Source organism: Hylobates moloch, unplaced genomic scaffold, assembly GCF_009828535.3.
Source record: "Hylobates moloch isolate HMO894 unplaced genomic scaffold, HMol_V3 SCAFFOLD_45, whole genome shotgun sequence".
In the NCBI taxonomy this organism is placed as follows: domain Eukaryota; kingdom Metazoa; phylum Chordata; class Mammalia; order Primates; family Hylobatidae; genus Hylobates; species Hylobates moloch.
In genome coordinates this window covers 1,065,979-1,079,660 of record NW_026652320.1, presented here as the reverse complement: position 1 = coordinate 1,079,660, position 13,682 = coordinate 1,065,979, and the positions used below count along the sequence as shown (strand labels likewise).

Genomic DNA, 13,682 nt, shown 5'->3' with positions numbered 1-13,682 from the left:
ATTTTACTGTTGCTAACACTTTGCTGTATTTCCTTTATCTCGTTATTTCTTAATCTTGCCATCTCTCAATTCATGTTTTATTGCAATTTGAAGTAAGTTGCAGCCATCAGTATACTTCACACCTAAACATTTTAGTTTACAAATCATTAACTAGAGTTCAATATTGCTTATAGTTCTTTTTCTGTTTTCTGCATAAGTGAAATGCACAAATTTTAAGTGCATCATTTGATAAGTTTTGACAGATGCATTTCCCTCTGTAAACTACCTAGCAAGATACAGGATGTTTCTGTCACCCCAGAACTTTCTTTTATCACCCTTCCCAATCAGGCTTTGTCCCAACACACCCTCAGAGGCAACTGCTGTTTGATTTATTTCACTATACATTGTCTTTGTCTTCATATAAGTGGAAGTATACAGTTTGTATCCTTTTGTGGAAGGCTATTTAACTCAGCATACAGCTTCGAGATTCATCTTTAGTATTTTACTCCTTTTTATTGCTGAGTAGTATTACATTGTATGAATATGTCCTAGTTTGTATGTCTGTTCTCCTATCATGAATACCTTGGATTTGGGCTAATGTAAATAAAGTTACTATGAAATTATTTCTTATTTTAGCAAAATATATATAACATAAAATTTGCCATTTTAAACTGATTTTAAATGTACAGTTCTGTGACATTAATTATATGTACAATGTTGAATGTGAATATAATCAATACATTCACTCTTCATTTGCACACTTTTCCATCATCCCAACAGAAATTCTATAACCATTAAGCAGTAAAGCTCTGTCTTCCCCCTCAGCCCCTGGTAACCTCTAATCCACTTTCTGTCTTTATGAATTGGCCTGTTTTGGGTATCTCATGTAAGTGGGGACATACAATATTTGTTCTTTTGTGCCTGGCTTATTTCACTTAGCATAATATTTTCAAGGTTTGTCTGTGTTTTAGTATGTATCAGAGTTCCATTCCTTTTTATGGCTGAATAATATTCCATTATATGTATAGACCAGATTTTGTTCTTCTGTTCATCTGTTATGTCTTTCGTGTGATATTGAACATACTCTAAATATTTACTTTGTATTAGGGTTTTTTTTGTGTGTGTGTCCTTGTCCTATTTCACAAGACCATAGGTTTCTTTAGGGGAAACACTGAGGCCTATTCATCTTTGTACATTAAGAGCACTTAAAGAGGGGTTAAACATGTGACAGCAAAGGAGAAAGAATTGAGGAAGATTTCCAGATAAGCATGGGATTTTGTTTTTAATTGAAATTTTATTGAGATAATTATAGATTCACATACAGTTCATAAGAAGTAATAGATTCTCTGTACCCTTCACTCAGTTCCCTCCAATGGTAATGCCTTGTAAGACTGTAGTACAATATCATGACCAGTATGTTGATATTGAGAAAATCCATAGATCTTATTCCAATTTCCCTAGTTTTTTTTTGTTCTCATTTCTCTTTGTGTGTATTTAGTTCTATACAATTTTATTACATGCGTAGATTTATGTATCCACTATCACAGTCAAGAATCAGAACACTTCTGTCATTACAAGGATCCCTCATTGTTTTGTAACCATGCTTACCTCCTTTCTGTTGTTCCTTCCTCCCTGCTGCTACCCTGTTCTCCATATGCAAAATTTTGTCACTTCAAAAAGTTACATAAATAAGATCAGACAGTATACAACCTTTTGGAGTTGCCTTTTTTTACTCAACATAATTCCCTGGGGATTCATCTAAATTGTTGCCTTTGTCAATAGTTCGTTCTTTTTTATTTCTGAGTAGTATTCCATGGTATATATGTACTGCAATTTGTTTAACCATCCATTTGAAAGACATCTGGGCTGTTTCCAGTGTTTGGCTATTATGAATAAAGCAGCTGTAAACATTCATGTACAGGTTTTTTGTATAAACATAAGTTTTTACTTTGAGATAAATGTTCCCAAATCCAATTGCTGGACCATATAGCAATTGCTTGTTTTGCTTTGTACAAAACTGCCAAACTCTTTTCCAGGGTGGCTGTACTATTTTATGTTCTCATCAACACTGCACAAATGATCCAGTTTCTCTGCATCTTCACAACCATTTGGAGTTTTCACAGTTTTTTATTTTAGCTGTTCTGATGGGCGTGTTGTGATATCTCATGGTTTTAATTTGCATTTCTCTGGTGGCTAATGATGCTGAACATCTTTTCATGTACTTATTGACCATTTATAAATCATCTTTGATTAAATGCCTGTCCATGTTTTTTGGTCATTTTTAGTGGGACTTTTTTCTTTTCTTTGGAGTATTGAGAGTTCTTTATATAGTCTAGATACGTCCTTTGTCAGATACTGGTTTGCAAATATTTTCTCCCAGTCTGTAGCTTGTCTTTTCACCCTTTTCACAGTTCTTTCTTGGAGCAAAAGTTTAAAATTTTGGTGAGGTCCAGTTAATCAGTTTTTTATTGTATTGATTGGCCTTATCTTTTAAAGCCTTCTTTTTCTTTTAAAAGGGCAGATTGAAATTACATTGATGTTATCATTTTTGTTATTGTTATTATCAGTGGTTGTTTTTCTAATGCTTCTTAATGTACAGGTACATTAAGATTCTTCATTTGTAAACTGGGTTTTCACAGTAAACCTTCTGATATAAGTTGACTTTTAAAAATGTACATATTGCTTTGTAGGTATTAACAGGAAAGAAAATTTTTTCTTAAATTACAACAAAATGTGCACCTATTATAATTTTTGCATTTAAACAGTATTTTTAGGCCGGACAGGGTGGCTCATGCCTGTAATCCCAGCACTTTGGGAGGCCGAGACAGGGAGATTGCTTGAGGCCAGGAGTTCGAAACCAGCCTGGCCAACATAGCGAAACCCTGTCTCTACAAAAAATAAAAAAATCAGTGAGGCGTGGTGGCGTGCACCTGTAGTCCCAGCTACTTGGGAGGCTGAGGCACAAGAATTCCTTGAACCCAGGAGTTGGAGGTTGTAGTGAGCCAAGATCGTGCCACTGCATTTTAACCTGGGCAACAGAGCAAGACTCTATCTCAGACAAACAAACAAACAGTACCTCACTGTTGTTTAAACTGTTAGCAAATAACTAACTTGAAGTACTAATTTTATATGAAATAAAAATTAATATGTAGTAAATAATGTATCATTTTCTGACTTCATTATTTGTTTTCTTATAAATTATGTGTCATGTGAATTATAAAATTATTACTAGACTTGTAAAAATCATTATTATTCGCCTAGTATATATGTGCAGATGCATGCTTCTAGTTTTTTTTGTTTTTGTTTTTGCTTTTTTTTTGAGACAGAGTCTCACTCTGTCATCAGGCTGGAGTGCAGTGGCGCAATCTCGGCTCTCTGCAACCTCTGCCCCCAGGTTCAAGCCATTCTGCTGCCTCAGCCTCCCGAGTAGCTGGGACTGCAGGAACGTGCCACCACGCCTAGCTGATTTTTTTGTATTTTTAGTAGAGACGGGGTTTTACCATGTTGGCCAGGATGGTCTCGATCTCTTGACCTTGTGATCCGCCTGCCTCGGCCTCCCAAAGTGCTGGCATTACAGGAGTGAGCCACCTTGCCTGACCTTTTTTTTTTTTAAATTTCACTTTAAGTTCCAGGTTACAAGTGCAGAATGTGTAGGTTTGTTACATAGGTATACATGTGCCATGGTGGTTTACTGCACCTATCAACATGTCATCTAGGTTTTAAGCCCCACATGCATTAGCTGTTTGTCCTAATGTGCTCCCTCCCCTCACCCCCTACCCCTGGACTGGCCCTGGTGTGTGTTGTTCTCCTCCTTGTGTCCTTGTGTTCTCATTATTCAACTCCCACTTATAAGTGAGAACATGTGGTGTTTAGTTTTCTGTTCCTGTGTTAGTTTTCTGGGGATGATAGCTTCCAGCTTCATCCATGTCCCTGCAAAGGACATGATCTCATTCATTTTTATGGCTGCGTGGTATTTCATGGTGTATATGTATCACATTTTCTTTATCCAGTCTATCATTGATGGGCATTTGGGTTGATTCCATGTGTTTGCTATTATAAATAGTGCATGCTTCTAGTTTTTGAGAACAAAAGAGATGGTTTAAAGTGAAACAGGGGTGAAGCTTCAGTGACCTCCAAGATTTTTAAAAATAGTCGATGTGGTTAAGAATGAACTTTCTGCTTTCACCTAGGCCAGTCTGCCTCTGGAGAGCAGGGGCCTCCACAGCAATATCCCTGGGGCCCCTGAAATCAGGGTTCAGCTAGGCTCCTCTGTGCCCTGAGGGTCTGTGTTCCCAGTCCTGTTGCCAAGTGGCTTTGTCCCAGATCCTTTCTTCTGGGCTGGTGCGAGTGCATATGTTCATGCCAAGCTTCTGTTTTATATTGCAGATATAAATAAAGGAAGATAATTTACCATAAAGAAATAATTATCTGAATATAAAGCCAGTCTTTCTAGAACATTTTTGATTTAGATGGGCTTCCTGTGGGGTTCCTGTGTTGAGATGTATGGGTTCCTGTGTTGAGATGTATGTATGTGTTCCCTTCTACTTATTCATTTCTCAACTGAAAGCCTGTACAATGACTGTTTTCCACGTCGATTTGGTGTAGTAGAAAGAAAAGAGCACCAGATTGTAGACCTAGAAAACCCTAGGTATAGTCTGTGTTTTGCCTATACTGGGATATATGGTCTCTAGCAAGTTACAGACTCCCTGGAAGTTAGTTTTATTTCCTAGAACATTTAAGGCATTTGATTTTTATCATTCTCTGCAGTTGCTGAAGCTGTTTGATTTTATGATCTTACAAAGAGGAGCATTTCTGTTCCAATTTTAAATTCCATTGACAAAAATCAAAGAACTTTAGAAGACTGCTGAAGAAATTTTCTAAAATTATTCACTATGCTTAGATGAGACTGTCTAATCTTAATCAACCAAGATCTGGCTCAATACCGTTAAGGTCTGTGAGAATACAGAAGATATAAATAATACATGTTTGTTGCCTTAAGGGGCTTGGTTTAGTTCAGCAGCAAAACTAATGTACATAAAAAAAAATTACCTACTGATTGCATTACAATAAGCTAAATAGAATGTGGGAGATTTCATAGACAAAATCACCCAACTTCTTTAACAGATCAATGGTATAAAAATAAATAAAAATGGGGAAATCTATTATACGTTAAAAGAACATAAGAGACCTGTCAAAAAGCAACCATGAGGGGAGGAGTTGGGGTTAGGGGAACCTCGGGTTTGAAACTGGATTGACAGCAACAAATTGTAAAGAGACATTTGAGGAAAATTGAACATGGCTTGGCTGTTAGATGTTATTAAGCATGTTATTAATTTTGTTAGATATGATCATGTTTATTATGGTTAGGTTTAAATAAGAAAAAACTTTGTGTTAGTGATACATCGTGAAGTATTTACAGGGACAATAATATGTTAGGTGGGGTTGTTTTAAAATACTCCAGAAAAAAATTGTGGGAGTAAATGAGACAAGAACAGCATATTGTTGATAGTTGTTAAAGATGAGGGATTGGTACATGGGAGTTCATTGTACCTATTCTTTTACTACTTTTAGGTATGTTCGAAATTTTCTGTTGCAAAAAAAGGCTTAATTTTTTTTTCCTGGTTAGTGAAGCACTAACTTGATTTGTATTTGTGTGATATAAATAGTACAGTCAATAAAGCTCAATGTAGCATGGCCTAACTTGCAAGTTACTGCTTCTAGAAGGGACCCTCTGTCAAATACCCTCACTGTACAGATTAAGAAACTGAAGGCCCCAAAAGGCAAGTGACTTGCCCAAGATCTCATTGCTAGTTAGTAGCAGACCCCTGTTAGAATTAGATCTCGTGATTTCCATATTCCCAGTTGGTTCTACTTATTCATCAAAGTTTTCCTCTGTCCCTTTGTTATGATGGTCTAAAGAATTTGTGAATTTTAAATAAAATTAATGTGTGCACGCAATACTTACCTTGTCTTGTTTATTTTCCTCAGAATCTGGCCAACCTATTTGTGGAAATGGAATGGTAGAACAAGGTGAAGAATGTGATTGTGGCTATAGTGACCAGTGTAAAGATGAATGCTGCTTCGATGCAAATCAACCAGAGGGAAGAAAATGCAAACTGAAACCTGGGAAGCAGTGCAGGTACCTTGCTAATTTCAGTGATGTTAACATTCTTACAAAGTTGCCTGAATGCAGTTATGACAAATTTAAAACTGAGATTAAGAGATGCATATGGTTTTGAAACTTTGCTTTTATTTGTTGTTTGTTTTCTTTTTCTGAAGTAGTGTTGGTTAGTGCTCTGTTACTGGCAGATTGAACTACATTTTTTTTTTTTTTTTTTTGAGACAGGGTTTCACTCTGTTGCCCAGGCTGGAGTGCAGTGGCATGATCTCGGCTCACTGCAACTTCTACCTCCCGGGCTCAATTGATGCTCCCACCTCAGCCCCCTGAGTAGCTGGGACTATAGGCATGTGCTACCACACCCAGCTAATTTTTGTATTTTTTTGTGGAGACAGAGTTACGCCATTTGCCCAGGCTTGTTTGGACTACTTTTAATAGTAATTTGTGTGGTGAGTGTTAACAAAAGGACATACTCAAAGGACATACTAAAAAGAATCCTAAAAAATACATATTCTTTAGTTACTTATTGTGAAAATATAACTATCTTCCATATTTTAAAAATCTTAACTTTAAATATTTAGTTAATGTGGTTTCCATTTACTTTTCTAACTTGGCGAAATGTAACTATTTCATTTGTCAAATTTACTTTGGTAGCAGTGTAAGCAATTGTTTGTACAATACTTTTTTTTTTTTTTTTTTTTTTTGAGATGGAGTCTCAAAAAAACCTGTCGCCCAGGCTGGAGTGCAGTGGCATGATTTCAGCTCACTGCAACCTCTGCCTCCCAGGTTCAAGCAATTATCCTGCCTCAGCCTCCCGAGTAGCTGGGACTACAGGTGTGTGCCACCATGCCTGGCTAATTTTTTGTATTTTAGTAGAGTTGGGGTTTCACTATGTTAGCCAAATTGGTCTTGGACTCCCGATGTCAAGCGATCTGCCCACCTTCGCCTCCCGAAGTGCTAGGATTACAGGCGTGAGCCACCGCACCTGGCCATTTCAATATGTTTTAAATGGCTGGTCTGTGTATCCTAGTTTGATTTTAGTATGAAAATGTGAGAGAAAGTGATAAATTAACTAATGTGTGATGTAACTGAAAAAATACTGATGAATTGCCTAATATTAAATCCATTTTCCATTATAGCCCTTTACTAAAGGTAAACAGGGCAAGAATGTGGAATGTAGTATGCTTTGACTATTAAAAAAAAAAAGACAAACACTTTTCTTGACTGGTTTAGTAGCTTCCTATTCCTTTTTTTTTAAATTTTTTTTTTGAGACGGAGTCTTGCTCTGTCGCCCAGGCTGGGGTGCAGTGGCGCGATCTCTGCTCACTACAAGCTCCGCCTCCCGGGTTCATGCCATTCTCCTGCCTCAGCCTCCCAAGTAGCTGGGACTACAGGCACCCGTCACCACGCCTGGCTAATTTTTTGTATTTTTAGTAGAGACGTGGTTTCACCTTGTTAGCCAGGGTGGTCTCTATCTCCTGATCTCGTGATCCGCCCGCCTTGACCTCCCAAAGTGCTGGGATTACAGGTGTGAGCCGCTGTGCCTGGCCCCTATTCCATTTTTAATTGATACATAATAATTATACATATTTATGAGGTATAGGTGATATTTTGATACATGCATACAGTATGTAATGATCAAATCAAGGTAATTAGGATATTTATCTCCTCAGATATTTATCATTTCTTTGTCTTGGGAACATTTCAAATCTTCTATTTTGAAATTTACAATTAGTTATTGTTAATTGTAGTAACTTTACTGTGCTATCAAAACACTAGAGCTCATTCCTTCTGTGGGTTTGTACCCATTAACCAATCTCTCTTTATCCACCTCCCCACTACCCTTCTCATCCTCTTGTAACCACCATTCTACTCTCTACCTCTATGAGATCAACTTACTTTGCTCTCACATATGAGTAACAACATGTGCTATTTGTCTTTCTATGTCTGGCTTATTTTATTTAACATGATGACTTCTATTTCCGTTCATGTTACTGCACATGACAGTATTTTGCTCTTTTTTGTGACCAAATATATACCACCTTTTCTTTATCCATTTGTCTCTCGGTGGACACTTAGACTGATTCTGTATCTTGGCTACTGTGCGTAGTGATACAATAAACAGGGGGCTGTAGATATCCCTTTTATATACTGACTTCCTTTTCTTTGGATGTATACCCAGCTGGATCATATAGTAGATCTATCTTTAGTTTTTAGAGGAACTTCTATACCAGTTTAAACAGTGGCTATACTAATTTATATTCCCACCAGCAGTAAACTAATGATTCCTGATCTCCACATCCTTGCCAGTGTCTTTATTTATTTATTTGATCATTTCGATAATGGTCATTTTAACTGGGTGTATCTCACTGTGGCTTTGATTTGCATTTCCCTGATGATTAGTGATATTGAACATTTTTTCATATACTCGTTAGCAACTTATATGTCTTCTTTTAAGAAATGTTTATTTAGATCATTTGTCTACTTTTCAGTGAGATTATTTAGTTTTTTGCTGTTGAGTTGTTTGAGTTCCTTATACATTCTATCAGTCCCTAGTCAGATGAATAATTTGAAAATGTTTTCTGCCATTCAACAGATTGTCTCCTCACTCTGTTGATTGTTTCCTTTTCTGTGCAGGAGCTTTTTGGTGTGTGTAACCCTATTTGCCTATTTTTGCTTTTGTTGTCTGCGCTATTGAGGTCTTACTCAAAAATCTTGGCTCAGATCAATGTCCTGATGTCTTTCCCCAATGTTTTCTTTTAGTAGTTTCATAGTTGCAGGTCTTAAATTTACATTACATTTTGATTTGGTTTTTGTATGTGGTGAGACATAGGGGTCTAATTTCATTTTTCTGCATATAGATATCCAGTTTTCCCATCACCACTTATTGAAGAGACTGTCCTTTCCCCACTGAATGTTCAAAAATCACCTTTGTCAAAAATCAATTGGCTGTAAATATATAGATTTATTTATGAATTCTCTGTTCTGTTTCATTGGTTGATGTGTCTGTTTTTATGTCAGTATCATGCTGTTTTAGTTGCGATAGCTTTATCGTATATTTTAAAATTAGGTGGTGTGATGCCTCCAGCTTTATTCTTTTGGCTATTGGAGTCTTCTGTGGTTGCATATGGCTTTTATGATTGTTTTCTCTTTATCTGTAAAGAATGTCATTGGTATTTGGATAGGGATTACATTGAATCTATAGATTGCTTTTGGTAGTATGGCCATTTTCACAGTACTAATTCTTCCAGTCCATGAACATGAAATGTGTTTTTTTTTTTTTTTTGACTTGTTCAGTTTCTTTCATCAGTGTTTTATAGTTTTCCTTGTAGAAATTTAATAAACTCACCTCTTTGCGTTTATTAAACTTACTCTTTTTTTTGCAGCTATTATAAATGAGATTGATTTCTTTTTCTGCTATTTTCTTGTATATAGAAACATAACTGGTTTTTTAATGTTAATTTTGTATCCTGCAACTATTCTGAATTCATTTATCAGTTCTAAGAGTTTTCAGTGGAGCTTCAAGGGTTGTCTATTAAGATTATGCTGTGTACAAACAGGAACAGTTTGGCTTCCTCCTTTCCAATTTGGATGTCCTTTATTTTTTTCTCTTGCCTAATTGCTCTGGCTCAGACTTCCATTACTATATTAATAACCATAGTGAGAGTGGACATTCTTTTCTTGTTCTAGTTCTTTTTGTCTTATTTATTTTACCTGGTGATCAGGAAGTATTGTTGGGAAACTTTTTTTTTTATTACTGATTCAATCTTGTTACTTGTGATTGGTCTGTTGGTTTTCTATTCTTACTTCAATCTTGGTAGGTGGTACGTGTCCAGGAATTTATTAATTTTCATTCGGTTTTCCCATTTATTGGCATATAGTTTATTGTAATGGTCTCTAATGATTCTTTGTATTTTTGTGGTATCAGTTATAATGTCTCCTTTTTTGTTTCTGATTTTATTTGGATTTTTTTTCCTTGTCTAGTTAATCGATTGTTGATTTTATCTTTCCAAGAAACCAACTGTTCATGTTGTTGATTTTTTTATTATTTATTATTTTTCATTTTTTGAGACGGAGTCTCACTTTGTTCCCTAGGCTGGAGTGCAGTGGTGCAATCTCAGCTCACTGCAAGCTCTGCCTCCTGGATTCACACTGTTCTCCTGCCTCAGCCTCCCGAGTAGCTGGTACTACAGGTACCTGCCACCATGTCTGGCTGATTTTTTTGTATTTTTAGTAAAGACGGGGTTTCACCGTGTTAGCCAGGATGGTCTTGATCCCTTGACCTTGTGATCTGTCCGCCTTGGCCTCCTAAAGTGCTAGGATTATAGGCATGAGCCACCGTGCCCGGCCCTCTTTTCTTCTACTAATTTGGGGTTTGGTTTGTTCTTGCTTTACTGATTCCTTGAGGTGCATTGTTAGGTTGTTTATCTTTCTACTTTTTCTATGTAAACATTTATTGCTATAAACTTCCCTCTTAATATTGCTTTAGCTGTATCCCGTAGTATTTGGTGTGTTGTGTTTGTCTATTTTCAGTTGTTTCAGAGAGCTTTTAAACTTCATTTTTAATTTCTTCATTGACTCATTGGTTGTTCAGGAGCAAGTTGTTTAATTTTTATGTATTTGTACAGTTTCTAAAGTTCCCCTTGTGATTGATCTCTAGTTTTATTCCATTGTGTTCAGAAAAGATACTTGATATGATTTCTGTTTTTAAACATCCATTGATAATTGTTTTATAGCCTAATATGTGGTCTGTCCTGGAGAATGTTTCATGTGCTAATGAAAAGAATGTGTATTCTGCCACAGCTGTTGGATGAAATGTTCTGTAAATGTCTGTTAGATCTATTTGGTCTAAAGTACAGTTCCAATCCAGTGTTTCTTTCTTGTTTTTCTGTCTAGATCCTCTGTCCAGTACTGAGAATGGGCTATTGAAGTCTCCAACCGTTACTTTATTGGAGTTGATCTTTCTCTTTAGATCTAATAGTATTTGCTTTATGTATCTGGGTGCTCTGGTGTTAGGTGCATATAGATTTAGAATTGTTATATCCCTTTGCTGAATGGAACATTTTATCACTATATAATGACCTTTTTTTGTCTCTTTTCACAGTTTTTTTTTTTGGAGACAGGGTCTTGCTCTGTCACCCGGGCTTGAGTGCAGTGGCATGATCTCGGCTCACTGCAACCTACACCTCCTGGGTTCAAGCGATTCTCCTGCCTCAGCCTCCCGAGTAGCTGGGACTACAGGCATGTACCACCATGTCCGACTAATTTTTGTATTTTTAGTAGAGACGGGGTTTCGCCATGTTGGTCAGGCTGGTCTTGAATTCCTGACCTCAGGTGATCTGCCCGCCTTGGCATCCCAAAGTGCTGGCATTACAGACGTGAGCCACTGCTCCTGGCCCTCTTTTCACAGTTTTTTACTTAAAATCTGTTTTATCTGATACAGGTGTAGCTACTCTTGCTTACTTTGTTTCTTTTGAGTGAAATATCTTTTTGTCTTCCTTTACTTGTAGTCTATATATGTCTTTACAGGTAAAATGATTTTCTTGTAAGCAGCCTATAGTTGGATGTGTCATGTGTTTAGGAGGCTGAGCTGGGAGTTTTGCTTGAGCAGGAGTTCAAGACCAACCTAGGCAACATAGTGAGATCTCATTTCTACAAATAAATGAATACATAAGTAATTTAAAAGCTACAGAGGGAGAAGAGATTAAAATAGGCCCATTCAGCCAGGTTGTGTCTTTTAAGTAGGGGGATTTAATTGGTGTATATTCATGATTGATGTCAATAGGTGAGGACTTCCTCTTGTCATTTTGATAATTATTTTCTGTTTTTTTTTTTTTAATTTTTTTTGTTTTTGTTTTTGTTTTTTTTTTTGAGACGGAGTCTTGCTCTGTAGCCCAGGCTCGAGTGCAGTGGTGTGATCTCGGCTCACTGCAAGCTCTGCCTCCTGGGTTCACACCATTCTCCTGCCTCAGCCTCCCTAGTAGCTGGGACTACAGGCACCCGCCACCATGCCCGGCTAATTTTTTGTATTTTTAGTAGAGATGGGGTTTCACCGTGTTAGCCAGGATGGTTTTAATCTCCTGACCTCGTGATCTGCCTGCCTTGGCCTCCCAAAGTGCTGGGATTACAGGCGTGAGCCATTGCACCTGGCCGTTTTTTGGTTTTGTTTTGTTTTGTTTTTGCATATTCATTCTCCCTTTTTTTTCTCTCATTCAGCATTGTGATTTGGTAGTTTTCTGTAGTGATCACATTTGACTCTTCTTTTTCTTATTTGTGTATCACAGTGGCATGTGCTGTACAGCGTTGTGGTAATGGCGGTGGTGGTGGTGTAGGTTGTTAGCATTATAATTCTGTGTGTTTTCATAATGGTGATTATTGGTTTCTTTTGCTTCCAGGTGCAGGACTCCCTTGAGTATTTCTTGTAGGGTCAGTCTGGTGGTGATGAATTTCCTATTTTTGCTTGTGTGGGAAAGACTTTATTTGTCCCTCATTTCTGAAGGTAGTTTTGCTGGGTATAGACTCTTGGCTGCTAATTTGTAAACTATCCGTCAGAAATGAGGGACAAATAAAGTCTTACAGATTCTTGGCTGCCTATTTGTTTTTTTCTTTCAGTACTTTGAACATATTATCCCATTCTCTCCATGCCTGTGAAATTTCTGCTGAGAAATCTGCTGCTAGTCTAATAGATACTCCCTTATATGTGACTTGATACTTTTCTCTTGCTGTTTTTTTAGAATTCTCTTTGTCCCTGACTTTTGACCATTTGACTATAAATCCTCAAAGAAGACCTACGTTTTCAGCTATTATTTTAAAAAATAGGTTTTCTTTTTTTCTTTCTTTTTTTTTGAGACAGAGTCTCATTTCATCACCCAGGCTGGAGTGCAGTGGTACAGTTTCAGCTCACTGCAACCTCTGCCTTCCAAGTTCAAGCGATTCTTGTGCCTCAACCTCCTGAGTAGCTGGAATTACAGGTGCTTGCCACCACGCCCAGCTAGTTTTTTTCGTATTTTTAGTAGAGACGGGGTTTCAATCTTCTGACCTCAAGTGATCCACCTGCTTTGGCCTCCCACAGTGTTGGGATTACAGGTGTGAGCCAGTGCACCCAGCCAAAACATAGGTTTTCTGTGCCTTTTTAAACCTCTTCTCCTTCTGTAGCTTTTAAGTGATTGATTGATTGCAGAGATGGGATCTCACTACATTGCCTAGGTTGGTCTTGAACTCCTGGGCTCAAGTGATCCTCCCACCTCAGCCTCCCAAAGTTCTAGCATTACAGGTATGAGTCACTGCACCCAACCTTCTGCAGCTCTTATAATATGAAAATTTATTCACTTTGTGGTGTCCCATAAGTCTTATAGGCTTTCTTCCTTTTTTTTACCTTCCCCTAAATGAGTAATTTCAAACACTCTATCTTGAAGTTGAGATTTTCTTTTGCTTGATCAAGTCTGCTGTTGAAGCTGTTATATATTTTTATTTTATTCATTGAATTCTTTTTTTTTTTTACGTTTTTTTTTAATTAATTTTTTTTGCACACAAAAACAATAAACATTTTCTAATAATACATACAAACAAAAAGATGCGTATCAAA

The 13,682-nt window shown here is 37.0% G+C and overlaps 1 protein-coding gene across 3 annotated transcripts in view; it reads left to right on the top strand.

The window, feature by feature from the left end:
* The window catches only part of LOC116463631 (disintegrin and metalloproteinase domain-containing protein 10), a 158,683-nt gene that overhangs the window by 126,060 nt on the left and 18,941 nt on the right, over positions 1 to 13,682 (top strand). For all 3 annotated transcript variants that reach the window (XM_032146816.2, XM_032146817.2, XM_058434761.1), the window contains exon 11: positions 5,968 to 6,118. In XM_032146816.2, the coding sequence (XP_032002707.1) occupies positions 5,968 to 6,118 (151 nt within the window). The remainder of the gene's footprint in view (positions 1 to 5,967; positions 6,119 to 13,682) is intronic.